This window comes from Gymnodraco acuticeps, unplaced genomic scaffold (assembly GCF_902827175.1).
Source record: "Gymnodraco acuticeps unplaced genomic scaffold, fGymAcu1.1, whole genome shotgun sequence".
In the NCBI taxonomy this organism is placed as follows: Eukaryota; Metazoa; Chordata; class Actinopteri; order Perciformes; family Bathydraconidae; genus Gymnodraco; species Gymnodraco acuticeps.
Window position 1 is genome coordinate 661,151 of NW_022990135.1, and position 21,502 is coordinate 682,652.

The 21,502-nt window shown below is 41.2% G+C and overlaps 1 protein-coding gene across 1 annotated transcript in view; it reads right to left on the reverse strand.

The window, feature by feature from the left end:
- Positions 1-5,128: 5,128 nt before the first annotated feature.
- The window catches only part of LOC117546722 (E3 ubiquitin-protein ligase Midline-1-like), a 30,930-nt gene continuing 14,556 nt past the window's right edge, over positions 5,129-21,502 (reverse strand). Inside the window, 9 exon segments of the mRNA XM_034217069.1 lie at positions 5,129-7,078; positions 7,080-7,401; positions 7,488-7,695; positions 7,847-8,008; positions 9,765-9,908; positions 10,913-11,040; positions 11,421-11,569; positions 12,978-13,085; positions 16,822-16,917. Coding sequence (XP_034072960.1) covers positions 7,052-7,078; positions 7,080-7,401; positions 7,488-7,695; positions 7,847-8,008; positions 9,765-9,908; positions 10,913-11,040; positions 11,421-11,569; positions 12,978-13,085; positions 16,822-16,917 — 1,344 coding nt within the window. The 3' untranslated portion in view covers positions 5,129-7,051.

Sequence of the window (21,502 nt, forward strand, 5' to 3'; positions counted from 1 at the left end):
GGCTCTATGAAACCTGATGTACTTTATGATTCTGTTTTCTTCAAGGTTGTGTCTTCCTGGTCGAATGTACTTATTGTAAGTCGCTTTGGATAAAAGCGTCAGCTAAATGCAATGTAATGTAATGTAATGTCAGCCAATATCCTGGTCTCTTGCTATAGCAACAGACGCTGACCGGATAGGGGGAACAGGTTTGCGATAGCTAGAAAAGGCCATTATTGACTAGCTATAATGGTGAATCTCGGCTGCAAACAAGCAACAGGCATGCTTTGTCTGACTGTTAGTCACAATAGCTAATAACATTTGCTGTGTTCTTAAAATAACTACGTACAATTAGCCTGTGAGGGCAAGTTGACATACACACTCAGTATTGAGCCTGAATCTTGTTTAGGAATAAAATGAAATGACCAACAACCCTTCTGATTGCATATTGATCTCTACAAAACTCTCATGAAACATTACGACTACAGTCACACCTTATGACTTTTTCTGGTAACTGTTCTCTGCCCACGTTAAAATAGACACAACCATGGCTTTTATCACTGCAATAGCTTCTCAAATTGAGGATTTAACAGATAGTGACTTGAAGAGAACGCTTGATGGAGGTCCAAATGAATTACTGACACAAGATCTGCCCGCATTTCATTTATGGATTTGTCCCATTTAAGTGTAATAAAGTTGAAATCAGTAAGCATGAGGAGATGAGATATGACATGATAAATGGACATGATCGATTTGTGTTTCGAAAGCCAGACCAGAGGCCTCAGCAATATTGAAATGCACGACGACTGTAGATTACCATGGATAACAATCAATTGATTTGTCTGCTTGGAAAAGGCATCTTTCTTTGACAAACGCACACACTCACATCTCCCAAGTCTAGCCTTAGCAGGGAGAAGTTCAATAATCATTCTCTTTCCAATTACTGTTCATTATCCAATGACATTTATGTGGGCTGCTTGTTTGCTTATTTTCTGAATCCGAACAGTGACATCTGCTGGGCATTGAGAGGATTGATTTTATTTATGCCACAGGACAGCATGGAGGGACAATCTTTGGCATAGCCCATCAGATATGCTTGCGGATTTCTATCTAATTCATCCATGACAGTTATACATTTTCCTTTATGTCTTTACCATATGGATAGCATGCATCTGGTGAACGGAGAGGGGGGGAAGTAACACAGTCGGTTGCTGCATCAAAGCATTTTTGTGTACAGTAGTTGTCCTCTTAAGATATACTATATGCTACATTTGTGCTTCTTGAAATATGTTATGGAGAACAAGCAAATGTCCTTAAGACTTAAAAAAAGAACGGACGCATGTAGCAGCTGCAGGTGTGTCAGCTCCTGGTGCTAAGAGGGGACAGGTGACTGGTTTGATTACTGATGTGAGGCACCAACTGACAAGAACAACACTGTGTGACCTATGCTAAATGCTAAATGCTTTTCATGATGAGTCCTTCAATCTGCGTCCAGTGAGGAATGTCTACTCTCAGAGGGGTCTTTCTGATTGATTGATTGATTGAAAAGTTTATTAACAGCTTGTATATTGGGTACAGTACAGCTCAAAACATACAATTGTTAAGGGGATGCAGACCAGAGAAAGACTTTCGTCTTGTTTACATCAGGGTCCCCCATTTCCAATTCATCATGTCATTTAAGACATATAAGACATATTTGACATACAGATGGCTTATTTACAATTTACATACAGGTGGTTTTTTACATACAGATTGCTTGTTTACAATTTTCATTTTAGATTTCGTTCTAATACATCCTAACCGGACATTTAAGACATACCAAGTCTACAGATATACAGTTAGTAACAGAGTCTAAAATGCGAGTATATACATAGATGGGGGGGGGAAGCTGTCCATTGAACGACAGGTTGAGATTTGTACCATTACCGGGCCAGTTTTGCAATGCTCTCCCCCGAAGGTGCTCTTTAAGAGAGGTTTTGAAGGTAAGTATAGTTTTACTTTCCTTTACAGTTGTGGGAAGAGCGTTCCACCTTGATGTGGCATAATTGCGAAACGTGTATTCCCCCTTTTTTGTGCCAAATCTGGGTTTCACATGATTTGTGGAGCTCCCTCTGGTGTTATGATCATGGTATTCCTTGACCTTTGGGAAGAATGTTGACATGTACATGGGTACCATAGAGGTGTAGTGGATCTTGTAGACCAGGCCCATTGCAAGTAGCTGTACTCTGTCGTCTACTCTAAGCCATCCTAGGTTGTCAAAGTGGGCAGAGGTGAGGTGGGTTCTAGATGAAAGGTCAAGCAGTAGTCTGACCAGTTTATTTTGCGATGTTTGAAGTTTTATTTTTAGCGCCTTGGAGGTGCTATGGTACCATGACGTGCAAGCATAGTCATAGTACCCTTGAATGAGTGCTCCTGCCAGAGTCTTCAGGGTGTTCTTGTTTACCAGAGAGGAGATCCGGTATAGGAATCTAGTTCTTTGATTGACTTTTTTATTACATTGGATGCCATTTTGTCTACTTGTTGAGACTCTGATTCTCTGTTACAGTGGGGACTGCAGACTCAGAGGCAGCTGTGGGACACGGAGGCCAATCAGACCGGCTCAATGGGACAACCTTCAGACCGGTGAGTACAGTAACTCATTGTACTCATTGAACAGATGTGTGTTAGCAGCTGCTGTGTGTTTGTGTGGACTCAGCTGAGTGTGAAGTTGCTTGATGCTGTGTGACTGTGGCTACATTGTTGTTGTCTGCTTTGTCGATGTTTAATTCTGCTGCAGTCTCATTTTTTATTCATGTTCAATAATACTGCTTGCCCTGTGGTGTTCGTGGCTTGTTGTATTTATTGCTGATCATTTTATCTTTTGTAATTAATTATTGTTGATTCTAGAGGACCCTTATTGTATTTGTCTGAATGAGAGTCAGTTGTATGATGTCTGCAAATGTCTATAGAGGGACTTTGTTGTTGGGTTACTTTTGTCAACAGATGAGAGTGCTAGCAACTATTTGCATTTGTGTGTGGCTTAATTAGTTTCTCTTTTTGCATATGTGTTTTCTATTATGCACGATCTCTGCCTGCTGATGTTTTATTCTGCTGTTGACTATACAAGTGTCATATTTAATGAATGTGGCTTGGCAATGCTTGTAGCACCCGCTGTGGCTCTTTTATTTATCTCTGTCAGGTGTTTTTGTTTATCACATGTATGCACAGGTTGCAAACATATAATTGGTTGTTAGTTTGTGGTGGGATGCTATTCCTCATATTGACCTTCAATGCTATTTACTTTTCACCCTAAACATTGATATAATGTATTCAGAAAACATTTTAACTGATATCGTAGCACTCTTTCCATTCTTGATAATGAAGGAATTCTGTGTGCTCAAAACTGTTTGGTTTTGGAGCACTTTTGTATCCAAACAGAGCAGTTAGTCTGAGGATCCAAAATATCTGACAAAGCTTTGTTTTATCGTTGTCTTCCCGGTGCTTTTATAACAAAAATCTGTCCCATTTACCAGATCTAATCCTGGGGGAGTTTCTATTATAGCTTCTCTGCTTATGCAGCTATTATCTTTTTGCTGGAGATTTGTCCACAGTAGCTTCAAATACATCGAGTTTGTTTACCACATATACTGTAAATCAAGGCCAGGAGGGCCCATACAATGCATGCAGAGCTCCTCTGTGAGCAGAGACACTGTGTCTTTTGAAGTCTCTCTCCATGCTGTGGCTCGGCTGTTAAAATCCTCTGGGGACGGCAGAGCTTCCAGGCTGCCCTTACAAGTGCAGTAGCAGTGGGAGCAGCACAAATGGCGGTGTACAAAAGTGGGCCAGTGTTTGCCTAAAGGAGAGTGGAAGGTCAGTGGTTCAAATTCCAAGATCCAATGGGGAAAACTGAATGACTAACAGTTTCTGCTTCTTGCTTAAGAAGGTGCCCTTGAGGCCAAAAAAAAAAGGCCTGAGCTCTTTAAGCTGCTAGACCGTCACAGCTCTCAAGTGTGAATATAGTGTTGCTATGTCATTGTATTTGAACCAGGTGGTGCAGAGAAAACAACACACAAGCTCAGCAATCCTTCCCCTGGCAAAGGTTTGGCTTTATATAATAGTTCTCAACCTTTGCATTACATTTTGGCCGAACAGCAAAATCCCAAGGGACATTGAGTTACTGTATCGATTTGTTTAAATGTCATGCAAAGTTTTGCATTTGAACACGAAAGGGTCAGCAAGCACATTTAACTGTAGCTCCAATTGGATCCAGTTGGTGGAAAAGGTTAGAATTTAGAGCCAGAGCAATTGTATTTTTGCATTTAAAAGGATGGGTTGTTTCACAATCTGAAGGCATACCTCTTTTTAGGCAAGGAATTCGTTATCTCATGTCAAGGGAACAACGTGTCACTTAAGAACAGATCTGTGGCATATTGTATAAAGTAGTTTCAGAGGCAAGTCTTCAGAAGATAATTGCTCTCTATGGACCAAACATCAAGACATGACACAATTCGTGCTGGGCTTGGTATAGTTAGAGAAGTGCAGATGGCCTAATATTGTGACTCTTGATTTATACAATACAGCATCATCGGGGGGTAGCCAAGAAAAGTGCCAATATTACTTTGTGTACTGCACCTCATTGAGTGACTACTTTCTTCTCCACTAATGACAGGTATCAAAGCTTTGAAACAAACAGTCCAGTCTTGTATGAACACTGAATTACTAACGCCTCCATCATTAGGGGAAGGTGACCTGACATTTGTTCTTGGGTCTTTTTATATGTTTACCTCAGTAGAGTAGTTCACTTGATAAACTGAACCTCGTCTTCTCTAGTGAACTGCACACGCTGAGGTGTGACATTAGCATTTGTCCGCATGATTCATCACGTGGAAGTACAGATGCTCTTGAGTGATTCAATGCCTCTCTTCTTTTTGTATGGTAATACAAAGCATAACTACATCAACTCCTGTAAAGTGATGGTTAGAGCCCACTTTGCGAGATGAATCTACGAAATCTAGTCCATTGTTAAACATCTGAGAGTGGTTTTGTGAATGGAGCGAAGTTTCTATGTGGGATGTGAGAATTGCTTCCTTTGTCCCCCAGAAAGAAAACAAACACGTGTGCTGGAATTTAACCCCGCCCTGCTTTATGAGACTGACTCCTGACATTTTCACACCGTAAACAATTGCACACTTTAATGTGAAAAGGAACAACGTTTACTTTTGACCTTCTCATAGACTTATCTCAGACGACAGTGATGCAAGCTCTCATATCCTGATTTCTATCAAGATGTCCACAGAGACGGAACAATACAACACCGTGGTCATACAGTTAAAAATTGAAACGTTAAATTAAGCACTACATATTCGTATCGGATACAATAAAATCATACAATTCAATTAATTTCCCGAGGAAACACAGATTTAAAGAATACTCTTCTTACTTTTTATGTGTACCAGGTATTGAAACAAAGCAACATTTAGAAATACAACCAAAGCTTTGTATTAACACTGAGGAGTGCCTTTTGTTGCCACAGTTCAACATAATTATATATATAACACTTTTGAATCATAGCACGTCGTATTAACAATATCCCCTTTTGTTATAGGGGTCTAACAATGTAGCTATATCATGTATGTCCCTTTTTGAAGTAGCCAGCCAATGAGTGACCCTACTGACATCATTGATGTGCGACAGGTCTGAGAACAGCCGCCTGTGGCTCTGTCAACAAAGTGAGGTATAATTCAACCTTTTTAAAGAATAATCTGCATGTAGATTTAATCGTAAAACCTCAGTGTAAACATGACATGTAAAATGTAGTATTTAGATAATGGGAAGACACTATTAAAAAAACTAAAAAATGAATGACGCTGGCACACTCATGTCCTATTAAACGGGAATATGCTTGTTTGATAGAAAAGTGAGAAAGACCCAATGTGCATTTTACCCCTCAGCTCAACTTGCAGAGCCTAATGACTGGAATTGTCTGGCTGCCAAAAAAAGAAAATGAACACAATTAATCAAACAGAACACAACACTGTCCAAATGTAATGCATGTTAATTGCACCAAAATGAATAAAGTAGGAACAATGTGCAAAAACAAGGTCTACGTGTACAGTAAGGGAATCGTCCATTTAATATTAGCATACTTCTATTTCGTCTTCTGTCATTTTAAAAAATATGTTTTTAACTTATGTAAAACTTATGTAAAGACATCTTACAGTAATGGCTACTTTGGTTCCTTTATAATAAACAAGGAGAAGATAAGGGGAGATTTGCGACACATTTACAAAAATATACATCTGTCCCTTTGCTCTTTCTGCCGCCATGATTGATTAAAGTTAGGGGTGTGTGTGTGTGTGTGTGTGTGTGTGTGTGTGTGTGTGTGTGTGTGTGTGTGTGTGTGTGGTGTGTGTGTGTGTGTGTGTGTGTGTGTGTGTGTGTGTGTGTGTGTGTGTGTGTGTGTGTGTGTGTGTGTGTGTGTGTGTGTGTGTGTGTGTGTGTGTGTGTGTGTGTGTGTGTGTGTGTGTGTGTGTGTGTGTGTGTGTGTGTGTGTGTGTTCTTTCTGGAGTTTTCAAAGTGCTATATCTGATAAGGTGATGTTAAAAAGGAAATGAGGAATTGATTTGTGGCTTGTATCCTAGTTGCCATGGTACAAATGCACCCATCGTGGCCCAAAGTGCCTGAGAGTAAGAATTTCTGGCTCAGCTCCGTCTTTTTCCTGGTCCTCCTGGATCGACTGCTGCTCCCTATAATCCGTCTTGAGTCAAACAATACATGAACTAGAGCTATATTTGCTATAAGAAATCAACTGAAAATCACATGAGAAGCTTGATAAGACATCACTCCAGACATCTCTTCCTCACATACTAAAGCTGCACTAGGTCATTTTGCACAACTGGTCTTGTGATTTTAAATGTTTTTTTTATTACCTCTAGGTGCAAACATGTAATATAACTAGAGCAAATCTGATTTGAAAACATGGGATACTCTTCTGTTCTCTATCCAAAGATGATCATCTCCACAAGTCCTACCCAATGCAGCTTTAACAAAATAACGTCCAGTTCATTCGTATATTCTCGCCAGTCCGTAGATTTCAGTTGTCGAGCTCCAGCCCCTCGAGGGTGGTCCGGGATGGGTAGGCCAGACAGAATCGTCAGACACTTATTCCACACGTTGAACACGGGGCACACGGGCTGCACGAAGGACACGTGGAATGTGTGCAGGTGCTGGGAGCCCACGGCGTCGTAGAAGCTCACGGAGCCGACGTCGTAGTCCAACAGGATCCCGACGCGCCGCAGGTGGGGCGAGGGCTCGATGGCCAGCTCCTTGCTGTTGTGGCGAACCACCCAGGAGTTGTTGCAGCGGCAGAGCACCCAGGAGGCCGAGTTCTTGCCAATCCACTCGTGCTTTGGAGCTGATTTGTAGGCAATACCCACAGCGTACCTGAGAGGGAAGGGAATATTCTGTGAAGCTTTACTCAAACAACCCCACAAACTCTCAATAGAAAGGTTTGGATCTGTTAAACTCACCATGTGCTCCCTCCGATCAAAGCCTCCCAGTAGTGGCGGCCGCTGTCGATGTAGACGTTCCCCACCACGCCGTAGCTGTTCTGGCTGGTGAAGCGCTCCTGACTGTGGCCCTTCTTGGACGTGGTTTCGTCGCGCTCCACCGTCAGGTTGTCGTGGGACACCTTCAGCTTCTTGTGGGCCGATTTGGGGTCCAGCTTGAAGGGCTGGCCTTGTGGAGGAGAAAGTGATTGGAAACATTAGAAACATGCTTTACACAGAACAGCTCATTTATGTTCCCATATCCATAATATATTAAACAAAACACTTGTAGTTTATATTATAGTAAAGGTTGACCCGATATGGAGTGCTCTTGTGCTTACTGTTGGTCTTCAGAGTCCCTGGCTCGCTGCTCCTGCTTCCTGCTTGGTTAATGGCCTTGACAACGAAGATATACTTGGTGCCGCTCTGCAGACCGTGCACCGTGTAGTGGTTCTGCTTGATGTTGGGAACAATCATCCAGCTCTCCAAAGAGTTACACAGACCTGGGGAGAGAGGAGAGAGGAGGGTGAGATACGGAGAAAGAGGCACACATGACAGGGAGGGGAGACTCTGTGTAGTCAGTTCATTCGCTAAGAAATCGTATTTTTTACCCTAAGATAATTTATTTACTTCAAAATGCCTCTGATGTACTGAACAGTACAGTGGCGTGAGAGCATGGTGTACTCAATGAGCCTGTGGCAGTGGTGAGAGGGTGTGAAAAGGCACAAGAGGAAACCTTTCACACCTCGTTGGCTTCATGGCTGCACTGTGCTCACTCAGGTTTATGTGGGTCATTTAGCATGTGTTTCATTGAACTGCACGTCATAATACAACATCCTAATGATTGCATGTATGTATGCTTGTTCATGTCATGGCTTTGTTCCCCCGAGGAAGGCAATCTGTTTGTTGGCGACACAGAAATTAATAATCTTTCACAACCAGCAGCCTCAGTTTTCCTTTCTTACAATGCTACTCAAGAACTGTCAAGAAATATACAAGGATGCCTTTTGTTGCCTACTCTTCTTATCTTAAGCAGTATCTTAAGATATTTTGGCAAATATGTTTTTGTGGAGTAGAATATCAGCCTGAAAATAACAGATTGTATATCATGATTTAAAGATGCATGTTTCCTTTCTGGTTCCTAGTCGAATCATTTGTGATAAAGGCATGCATTTAAAGCAACTACTGCTGCTATTCCTACTGGTATACTCTGAAAGACCTAAATGAAATACATAGTGATAGACTCACTCTTTCTTATCACATTAAGACACCTTTCCCACAGGAACTCTAATTAAGATAACTGTGCTTAACAATTACACTTAAGCATGTTGTTTCTGTGTTTTTATTAAGTCAACCTTTTTCCCTTCTCATTAAGTGATTCATCTGAGGGGGGATTTTCTGGCGTGTGACTCGGATGCCAACACTCTGACATTATGGGATGTGAAAACATGAGGTGAGAGAAATCACAGCGTCCCGGTGAACAGAAAGAGACAGGGATGTGAACGTGAGAGAGGCAAGAAAGGGAAATGTCACATTAGCTTAATAGCTGTCTGTTCCAAACATCCTTTAAACTAGGTAAAGTAATGACAAGAAGATGCAAAGATGTTAGCATAGTTTCCAACTGTGCTATTTAAACATTGAGCATGGATTGACGTAAGATCTTATCTACACCCATTTGAATTATCTGCTGCACCATTGTCGAACCACATCCTCCTTTCATCTGTCACTGGCTACAATCCATTGATGTGTGACAACATCAGAGGGTGATAGTGGCATAGAGGCTGCAGGCTTCACTTCAGGAGGTTCCACTTCCACCGCTACCTCGGCTTTTAGTGAAGCACTTCAACTCAGCTGCCTTAGGGGAGCTCGTGGCCACAAGTAGAGCGGCATGATTGTACTTCCAGACCTCAGATCTGTAAAAAGTCTTTAAATGGTAAAAGAAAAGTCTGAAGAGCATATTTTTATAAATATTCAAATGCAAGGTGTGGGACAACGGCCAGTCCACTAGATACATGTTGTTTTAAAGGGGCCCAATTGTGCTCTTTGGGGTTCTCCCTTCCCTGGCGTGTGTTATATAGGTTTGTGTGCATGTCAATGGTCTGCAAAGGCTAAAATCGAACCGGTTGAGCAATCACTACAGAGCCGGCCAGCTAACAAATCAGAGCAGACTGGAATCTGGTTTCAGACAGAGGGTGAAAATAGGTGCTGCAGCTTTTTGAACATTAAAGCATGGAGACATGTCACAGTAGAGGTACTTACTGGCAATGTTAGACTGTCCAGTAAAGATAGCATACTGCAGCTCATAAGATACCACCGTGAACTCATCATCAGACGTCCAGTGGACAGAGATGGTGTCGTAGGACGCCGTGCACAACTCTTCCCGTATGCACGGAGCATTCGGAGCTGTAGAGAGTGAGAAAAAGGAGAGTCATCGAACAAGATCTAATGCTTATCATTTCTATTGAACATAGTTGCAAATTCTAATATTGCAAAATGATCACATAGAGTAGCCCCAATTAACCTCGTACGTTTTCATTTATGAGTGCAAAAGCTTCATTACACAGCGGACTGAAGATGTTCTTTCCACTAGAGTGGTAGGTTGAGCAATTAAAGCGTTGCAGAAGAGAAATAATCAAATATTCACTTAAACGTCTCACATCAAGGCAGCGGTGAGAGTACAAATCATAACCCTTGTTGTTACATAAGCTTTCTTACACTCATGTGTCCGCTATGCATATGTTCTAGTTGTTTTGTGGGAAAAATAAAACTTTTGTATTCACAAAACCTCTACCAGAGAGAGTGGACTGAAGTAAGCTACAAAGGCAAGCCTGAATTCATTGTAAAGCCACTTCCTATCTCTTTCTGTGTCTGTCACTCTCCCCCTCTCCCGACCCCTCTGCCATGAGTGGCTGCACATAGTGGAGTGATTCACTTAGTGAAAAGGCCCTCCAGCGAAGCCCTCATGCGTCGCAGAGAATAAATATGAGCCAGCCATTTTCACAGTCCTTCAAATCCACTACACACAATGCCTTGTATTTGTCCCCGGCACGCTCATAATTCACGCTGTGACATTTTGATGGGTCCTCGCAAATGGGACGTCGGAAATGAATGTTGAAAATTATTTTTTTTAGTTAATGCTCCTTCAAACACAGTGCTTGAAGACGTGTGTTTTTTAAAAAGCCGGAGTAGAAGTTTGATTAAAGGCTTGTTTGGTTTTATGGTCAACGAGGAATGGAATAAAGGGCCAGACTATAGATCAGACAAAAAGTATTACTTGCTTTGGATTCATTTTTGCCGATAATAAAGAAAGCCTTTACGATGTTTGAGAATTAAAATGCCCATTCACTTTGACTTCTATGAATTAAAAACAATCAAGAAATAACTTTGATTCAAACACAAAGGTTTACCAGTAAGGTAATCCAGATTTTCCAGCAGCTTCTTCTCTCTGGTGAAGTCCAGGGCGACCGTGTCGAAGGTGTCCGTTAGGTTTATCTCTGGGATCAGCACTTGAGTTGATGCTGATGCCATGGAAACCCTAGATCATAGAAACAAGGACGTTTAGCGTGCTTATCTAACTCCTCAAAAGTTTAATTAAATCAGTCTCTGTTTCTGAAAGAATACTGTTGCTTGAAGGACTCCAGCATAATTATTTGTTTGTATTTCAGTCACTCCTGAGGATGCACATAATGGACACCAAGTGTTGTTCTCAGCTGCCAAATTAATTAGTCAGAAAGCTTGAGGAGGGGGTGGAATAAGATTATGTTAAATTAAAGATGGCTTCCCAACTTTAAAGTGTTGGCTCGTGGGGAATTCAAGCACAAAAAGTACTTAAATTGTTTCTGAAAGTGCACTCTTTGCCCTATCCTTAAAGCTTTAAGTTTGCAGAATAATATCACTGTGTGTGGGCTCTCTGACCTCTCGTTGATGCACTTGGCGGTCTGCAGGAAGCGAGCGTGATCCGTTTCTTTCAGCGTCTGATCGGCCTGCGTGATGAGGGCCGAGGACCTCTCGATGCACTGCTTGCAGTTGGAGATCTGTTGGGCGAGCTTCCGAATCCTTTGTGTCTGGAGAGACAGGGATCAAAATAATCAAACCAAGAACGCATGAAAACCAGGGTGGGGTTGATTAACGATGAGAACGTAATCAGAGCAGATGACAGGAAATGACCCCAGAGAATAAGGTTGTATTGCTACAAGACGATGGATGTTAACATTTCCAAGTCACACACAAAAGGTTGCATGATGCACACTTGTAGTACTTCATGTTTTCTTAATGCTATGAACATTAAAGGTGGTGATTTATAGCAAAGGGCATGAAGGCGTCTATAGTGTATAGAGGCTCATATGTTCTGGCCCTCCTTCTTGTTTTCTGTTTTCTGAGGTTTTGTATAAAAGGTTTCTTTTCAGTCTACATGAAACAGACACTTCAAGGTTACCTCTTTCTCTCGATGTTATGGAGAAAGTAAGAGGAGCTATGGTTGTGATTGCACGTCTAAGCTTCATGAGATTGAATAGGAAACAGTAACGAGTGGGTTGAGCTTCTCCCATGTCCGTGCTGATACCTGGTTGTCATGGCGTTACGATGATTCTATTGCACGCAAATCTGGGAATTCATTTTTCCCCTCGTTTGCCCCCCAGTTTCATTCCTTTCTCCCTACAGTATGAGCGGAGATGTAAAGAGACATATTGAGGTCAGTGACTGGGTTGAGGTCAAAGGACTTTTGATCAGCAGTTTGGCTGCTAGAGAACCCAAAGCACTGTCATTTCAATCCAAATGTTGTTCTGTTGGACTAAAAATAAATACCTCTTTATCCAAGTTTTTTTCTCTGAAGTGATACAAAAAGTAAAGTGCAAATGACACAAGGGAAATCAATCGCTCGTGGGTCTCGTGTCTTATTAGATGCAGAGAAAAAGATCCGGCTTTGTAATACACGTGCTGTCTCATAGAGTATGCTCTAGTTTTGGCCGGTCTGAGAGTTTCTCCCTTCTGTTCGAACGGAAGGGGTTTGAATTTGAGGCAGCTGAACAGTTTGCCGTCTGCTCACCATAGAAGGTCAAGTGGCTGTAACAAAGTATTGCAATAGACGGATAAATGGGTTCTGATGGTGACTTGGAGTGCTTTCAACGCGCATGGGATGCAATAGTGAGGAACAAAGAGGATGACATTAGCAGTCTGTTGCAATCCAACCTTTACTGTGAATGCCACACTCTGATTTGAAGCACATTTGGATATTTCATTGTATCCAAGCAGGAATATCAAATCGTCCCATTGATGATAATTGAATGTGAGGAAATGGTGAAATGAATTAATGTTGTTTGTAGTGGGACAGGAAATTGACAAGACTGCATGGAAGCCTTTAAAAAGATGGCACAGTGTAGTCACAGCTAAGAAAGGATATTAAAGTGAAATGTGGGTATAAAATACACAGAAAAGCCAAATAAATGTCATCCCTCGCCCCCGTGTTCACCTCACCTTCCCCTCCTTGATCTTGCTCCCGATGATCTGCCTCCTCTGCTGGATAATTTCGATCAGGACATCACACTCCTCCAGGAGCTTGCCCTCCTGACGGGACGCGTTCACCTGAGAACCGATTCACACACAGAGCATTAAATAAAGGGAGAAACTGATGGATGCTGCGAACAGAGAGCGATATCTACATTTAGTGGCTATGCAACATGTCGGCCGAGGGACAGGATGTCATTTCCATCCGTCAGCCAGCATCTGAAGCAAGTACTTGAGGAAGACGAGCCATATTCAGCCATTTTGTCTCCCGCTGGCTGGAGGGATGAGTGACAAGTAAAGTAAGCAGAAAGAGAGCAGACATGACACTCAGAAATATGCAGAAGAACCAGACACCAGTGTGGGACTAAAATAGAATGTAATAGCTTGCATTTTATTTTTAAATTACCTTTTGTGAGGCTCTAGAGCTGTCAGTACTGTATCTCAGTTTTAGTGTTAGCCACTCGTCCACCATTAGATAGAAAGGCATTCGATACTTTATTGCTTATAATTGTACCATCATCGATTTCCAATGACATTGGATAATTTTTGCTTGACTGACCATCTTATTAGGGCTTGGTTTTTTGGGGAAAAAGGGAGTGATTTAGGGAAAGAAGTAGCTTTTTTTTCCATGGTAGACATTTTGGATTTTGTAATGAAACATTTATCATTGTTCACATTATCCGATAAAAACAAGATTAAAATTAAATCTTTGTTATAAATTCACGTCTTAGGGTTGTAAAAACATTCAAATGTAGAAACTGACTTTATAGCTAAAGTCTATTGCTGTCGTAACTTTATATTAAAGGATATTAAGTGTGGTGGCAGTGGGTTCAAACCCAACAATGATGGCAATGAAACTTAATGGAAAAGGTTTAATTTAGTTGGAAGGTGTTTGGGAAAGTGCCGTGCTGATTTTATCCAGGGTTGTTTTGCCATGAGGGTCTTCAGAGGAAAACCAGCATGCCGCTGTATTCTGCGGGGTGTTTGATTCACTTGGAGCCTTTACAGTGTGCTATAAAAGCTGTTCAAATGCAATTATAAGACTGCAGGTCCTACCATAATGTGCAGTTTCTCATTTTGGTCATTTCCTAGAGCTCCTTTCAGCACCTTGTAAAGTGTGTTCTTCTCGCTGTGGTAAAGCGATAGCATGGGGAGCAATGAAAGTGAAGTCTGCAGTGAGTGTTGCCAAGCCACCAAGTTATTCATACACTCTCTGTTACACACACGCATGTTGACAGGTGTTTTAATAATGACATCACGGGGAGTCGTTTGCCTTTCCTACACCGAGCCAAACAAGGGCTGGACAGGACTTCTTCAATATCCTCAGCGTGGCCTTTCAAAACGGCATTTATGTGCTTTTCTGGGCCAACAGAAACAATTTGCCACCTGGGTTACAAAGCTTTCAGTATGTGAAGACGTGCTAAGCCGTATAATGAAACCGCCACTGCATCTGCTTTTCAACACTGCTAATTGGAGCCTCCGATGTCATTGTGACTGCTCCTGGGAAGCTGGAGATGTTGAACGGCTTACTCTGTGAAAAAACATGTATATATGGTATGTCTTTGTGGCATGTTGTACACATTTAACATACTTTATACAAATCTTTATATATTGGGCTGCCAGGCTATGAAGCCTCTTTGAATATAGCTCCCAACTAAACTAGAAAGTATTCTTTGCTGATTCACTTTGCCTGACATTTTATTATTAAAAACGAAATATGAATAAACATGACGTCCTCCAATATTGCTCATCTGACTGGAACTACCGCCCACAAGGCTGCAAGGACAAACACACACACACACACACACACACACTTTGGTCACAAATCATTCCAGTAATAACTAATATTTTAACATTTAGACAAAGAGTGTCAAACATTATAATAGTCAATAATTGGTTGATGTAGTAGAATGATTAAGTTGCCAAACACACACACGCACAGTGTTTTACCAAAGTACATCATGTGCAAAGATGTGGGGCATCTAATGGCTGTGGGCAGAGCCCTCTGGAGCATGTGAACAGTATGACAGATTGCTCCCTGGTAGAGACATTACGTGATTCATTTAGTCACAGAAACTCACACACACACACACACACACACACACACACACACACACACATACATTCATAAGTGACTCAGTCCTCCAGGATATGCAAAGTTGTTGAAAGGCACCCAAACTGAGCTTTCCTCGAGGGAGGTAACTTAACTAGTCCAATATATTTAGTGACACGATGCGTGTTTTCTACAACATTAAGCCAGAGACCTCAGCTGTGTGACTTTGCTCCAGTGTAAGCATTCATTTCCCCTCACTTGGAGTCAGTTTATTTATTGCATTTGTATACAGACACTGACAACTGCTGCATTTGACCCATATTTGACCATTTGTGATTATATAATGGATTGGATTCAAACAAGATGGATAGGTTGTAACATGATTAACAGTGTGAATTGAAACAACATTGGTTAGGTTCAGGCAAAAAAACGACTTGGTTACAAAAAATCATGTTCTCAAGTAATATGAGTTTAAAAAAAGTTGAAATAAGCTGACATGTTCTTCGTTTTACACAGGCACCAACAAAGGCCTTCTGGGTAAATAGTCCTGTCTGTGTTGGTAGTTTGTTGCTCATTTCACTGATACACCATCTAAATGTCAGTTTATATAGTAGCATAGTGCGATTGATCCACATGTTGCCAGCAATACAGAAAGGCCAGGATTTAAAATGGTGTGGTGCGGAAGAATTCAATTGTGGCTATAGTTAAACCTCTGCAACGTTTCTCAATTATAGTTTTCCTTTCTAAGTTTGACTGAACAATGTGCTTTTTCATTTAACAACAAATGGAGTCTCATAAATGTCAGAAAGTATCAGGAGCAAACTCCAGAGAAGCTTTGGGGAAGATGTGAAATATTCAGCAAGCTGTCAGTGCGATGCTTTTACTGTGGGAAACCTCTTTTAATCCCAGTCACATCCACGCATGTCATGGAGAGCTGCAGGTTTCTATGCATTTTTACGAGTTTATTTTTTCATGATCACCACCAAGTGCCATCCTCTACTCGTGCAATAGGTCTTTTCTCACCCACACAGTACACAAGCTACGGTGTGTGTAACGCTGTGACCATAATGCACTGGGGGTAAAATGGGTCAAGTTCTTTGCTCTCTCTTGATTAAAAGCATTATTTATACATTTCTAGGATTTTTAAAGTGGAGTGTTTCCTTTTTGTGAGAATTGAGGGTGTTTTTTTGTATTTCAAATGACTGCACTATAAACATTTAAGCAGGATGGTGACACCGAAAGATACAAAATAAATTGCACTTAAGGAAAACGTTTTTAAATCTGCTTAATAAATCACAATCCCCTCTGCTTGCAGTTTCTATATGGCCTGCCATGCAGAGAGGCTGCCCTCTATTTCTAAGCCAAGATGTCAGTGCGTTTTAACCCTGTGGCAGTGCTTTATTTAAAGCTCCTTAGTGGGCCAGCGTAACATGAACAGGCAGGCTTTACACTGAATTCCCTTCAGTAATGCTAAACCCACACATTTATCTTAATACAAATATTAGAAAAAACCAGTTGCTTTACAAATATTTTTTAAATTGAATAATTATTTCTTAGAGTTTTAATGTTGTGGCTAACCGTTGGCTAAATAATGTTAATTATGTCAAGTAAAATAGGAGATGTCAGTGTAGAATTAAAACTATTTATATGTTTTATATATAAAAGTATTTAAATAATAGTTCTGAAAGTAAACATACAACATGATGACAGTTTAGAGACGCTATATTAGAGTGGTGCACTTAGAGGACCGCTGTGACTCACCTCTACATGTTGACAAGTCTGGATCAGTTTCCCCATGATAGACTCCAGCTCATTGTTCCTCTTGATCAAATTGCTCAGGTTGGAGTCCAGGGCTTGCTGTGGCAAACACAAAACAACACAGAGTGAGAAAGTAAAAATAAATAGCTGGGAAATAAATGCAAAGGAACAGACGTGGAAGGCAGAGTCGTAAATCAAAGGAGGAGGAGAAATCAACAGATTCCCCCTCTATAGGTTTTTCTGCTTACACAAGAAGTTGTAAGAAAACCTCAGGTGATGCATCAACAAAGTTCAACAGCAAGTGGAAAACAACTAAACAAGATAAATTGAGCAAAGAATATTTGATTCCTCAGCAGCAAAGACTATCTTCCCTCAACTCTTCTTCCTAACAAACATCCCAAACTCACTTTCCTCCGTCTTTCTGACTAGGTGCGTTCAGTTTCCACGTACCTCTGAGCGTGCCGGGTACCCATCATCATCATCCCTGCACTGCCTCCTCATCCTGCCCCGTGCGAGCCTCCGACAGAGGAGCCTTCTCTAGGAGAGGATGTGACTGGGGCAGCCTCTCCACTGAGCACCAAGCCAAGAGCAAACCCGACCAAGCGGCAAATTAGGCATCAAAAGCCTTCCCTATGAGAGCACGAAGCAGCGCTCTCGGCTAACGAACCGGCAAACAGGTGACAGCACGTCAGCTCTGTCCCTTAACGCTCCTCCCTTCCTTTTTTATCTCCCCTCCCCTTTTTGCTGCTTTTCATCCGCTAAGGCACAAGCTGTCTCTATTGCTTTCCAGACCGTCGTGTTATTGCCAAACCGAGCATGCTTAAGCCGCTCTAATGCCACGTCTCCACCGTCCTGTGCAAAACTGTTTTTCTGAAGAATTTCAACTCACAACTGCTGAGATTTCCCTGCATGTTTTTGAAAATGCTGTAAAAAGGGAATTGAAGCAAGGCCCGACTGTCAAATACCAAAGATAGCTTGGATTAGAAAGCCCAGGTTCCTGAACACATCATGCATTTGGGTAAATCCTTCACTTTCTGCATCTACAGTAAAGTCAAACAAATATGGCAAGCAAACTAGCTAGATATGCTACATTCCCACTTTTTAAGCAGCAGTGTAAACGCAGCCAGGTTCAGATGTTACGTGGAGGATTAAAAAGGAGTTATCCCAGGGGGAATATTGAATGAACAACAACCACAGTAGACACAGAAAGAGACGGTGGGATTTGTGTGTGCTGCTGTGGCACTAGGGGGCTTGATGGGTGGCCTTAATACGCCGATGACACACAAAATCAAAAGCGGCATAAAGGTCTTCTCCGAGATGAATGTGGCGCTGTCATGGCCATTATCATCCATAGGGATAAAAATAAACCAGGCTTGTATGGGATGATGAGAAAAAGTATCACCACGATAAGTCAGCAGATGTTAAGCGGTGTATGCAGCAAAACGAATGCATGTAAGCGAAAAGGGCGAAACATATTTGTAGTCATGTATACGCTTATGGTCGTGCATCAAATGTTGAGAAAATAAACTCGACATCTCCACACGCACATCTAAAATAAGTAAAGTAACCCTGTGACATAAGGGAAGTAGCAGGGATTTAAAAAATGAAACCTGCTGTCAGTCTCATCTGTGTGTTTGTGGATTGTATGCACAGTTACAATTGGTCATGAAGGGGTTAACCCACATATTCAGCATCTATGTTGACTAGTATTAATCTCTGCCATCCAGCCGCTCACCTGGCTATCACACTGCTTGTTTATCCTGAGTATATCTCTCCATCTATCTGCTATCCTGCTTCTCCGTCGCCAGTGCAAGCCAGATGTGTACCCAAAAGTCGTTTAATCTCTGCTCTGAACCAACTACGCTAAACCATGTCGACTTGATGAGTTTTTAGATACACAGTAAACCAATAGATTTGGATTAAAAGTGTTGAGCTGCACGCCTGTAAAAATCATTTCACATCCCTAAACTAGAGGCGCGATTCAAGTACATATAGTCAAAGGAACAGTATGGTAAATAAAAAGGGGATCTTTAGGGAGAAATGGAATATTATGTTCAGCATTATGTTTTCAAAATCACCTGAAACTAAGAATATGTATCCTTTTGTGTAAGCCACCTTAAGTTTTCCGTTTACACTTGGAAAGGGGGTGTGATCCACAACCTCTAGATTCCCCTAAATGCTACAAACTAGTCCTTTAAGTATACTTTTGGAGTGAGCACTTCCATTGTATACTAGTTCCCTTGTATACTCTACTCCTGAGGGAAAAAAGCAGCTATAAATCTTGTTTTTGGTGACCTCCAGTGGTTACTGGAGTAGTCAGCAGTTAAGGGTGTGTCTGTAAACTGTGACATCACTATTTGGTGCTACCTTTTAATGAAATGTATACATTGCAAGATACATAGACATATAACCTGCCATGTCTTTAAAAGAAAGGATTGTTGACAGGTCTCTGATCTTCAGACGTCTTCCTGTGACAGAGGTAGAGTGAGTTTTGTGTGCATCATGCTGTGCTGCAGCGCTCAGATCTCTCACAGAATCCACCCTTTGAAACCGAGGCACACTTTGCATGTGTGTCATCCTGAACGCCTCCCTACTGGCTTAAAAATAGTGTTTGTGGCTCTTGATATTTTTATACTTTTGTAAATAACTATAATACTAAGTTTATAGGTTGTTCTCTATTTGATGTTGGGCGACGGTGTGTTTGCTCGACACACTCTTTCCTACAAGTGAACGCATGTGTAAATTGAAACAATATGTTTGTTTGTATCAGTCTGTGGGAAAGAGAGATGACTGCTAGAAAGAAAGTAGCCCTGACTTGGAAGCAAAGCACAACACAGAAACAAGGAAAGAACATTATGCTGGGGGAAACTGAAAGGACACAGAGGTGTTTGTGATTGTGTTTGACTGAGAGTCAAGAAGACCCCCAGCAAAGGGAACAATCTTTGCGGAAAGGAGACAGTGGGTGCTGCACTGTATATCTTCAAGTGATGGCTATAGAGAGAGAACCAGGGCTTTATTTGAGATGTTTACAAACTGGTGGATCTCTAACAAAACTGGGGCAAAGGACATGATAGACATTTTTTATTCAAATTCACTAGTCTGGACTTTGCAGAATCCAGCCCCAACATTATAATCCTTAAACCGGCTGTGATGTATATGTATTACGATGATTTAAATGATTTCTCACATTTATCCCTTTGGGATTGAAGCCTTTGCAGAACATGCACCAAATATGTATATATAATATGTACCTATATGACACACTACAGGAAAGAGAAAACCCAAAAAGCGTAATAGGGCCTCTTTAAAGGGACCTTGGTTATTATAAGGGATTTGTGGCAATACTTAAAGATGTTTTGCCCTTTTGGCTTTAGCACTTTTTTGGCTGCTTTTTAAGGAATTTCTAAGGATGTCAAAAATGTCAACATAATATATACAATATGAGGAACATAAGTAAGGGAATGTGTAGCCACGATAGAACAGATGAATGAGACAGCTGGAGGACATTAAGGTTATATTGTGCTTATCCACAAAGCTTTGAAATGTTATGTGTCTGTTCATGTTTTATTGTGCATGTTGCCACTTGACAACCTAACGTTTGTTGTTCCAACACTGAAGGGCGGCTGCAATTGAATACTACATAAACACAACAAACCTATGATTTGAAACTAAAGCTGACAACACACACAAACACACAACTGGGCTCATATTTTTTACCTCAAGGTTCTTTCTCCTCACACCCAGAGCCAAGGACTTTAAAAGCTATTTCCAGACGCCTTCTCCGTCAATTTCCTGTGACGGGGGTAATGTTATCTCTGAAAAAGGATGGGTGTTCCCACAATAACCTCCACGGCTCTTATCACACACCACAGCACTGCCACTGAAAAAGAAACTATTCCAATCATCTTCTTTCCCCCCCTGTGCTGAGAGGGGATATCTCAAATTCTAGAAGATCAGTACAAAGAGCGATGTGTATGAAATGGTCTGGAAAATATGACCAAAACAGTTTGGACTTATCAGACTCCAAAATGAGAGAAAAGCACCATATCTCAGGGAAAGGGCTGTCTGAGACATCTTAAGTATTTCAAGTTTGAACCATTTGGGTTACCTGACAAGAGTGTTTCGTGCCTGTTAGCACTTTCTCTCTTAAGAAGTTCCCCCAAAGTTTTCTGTACTTATGAATTAAAAATCAAATGTGTTGTTCAGCATGAATATTGCAGGGCTGTTGGGTTGTTTTCAGAGCTAATTAGCGTACATCGAGACCTCCATTTATTTCCTACCCTGTTTCTGCTCAGTCAAAACCCCGACCATTTGCAACAAAACTCTTAAAAGCGTCGACCTAACTCAGCACATTATAATGTATTATACATTTTACAACTGACATGTTTTGCTGAAAGTTTCAAACGATTACATTAAGATTACATGTGTTATATAACCATAATTGAAGATGAGTGTTTCTGTCAGGATTTGTTTGCATGTTTTTGACACGTATGGAGTAAATAGCCTAGCTGTGATTAAGTAAACTAAGATTGAACTGACATACAGAACTTAACTCTCTACGTTAAAACATAATTCAGCCCAAGCCTGAGATATATTTTATTCAAGATGCGGCAAAATAATAAATAAGCATATTGCGTGTCTTCCCTTAAATGCTGGGCCTAGATTCTTAATCTAACAGGGTCTT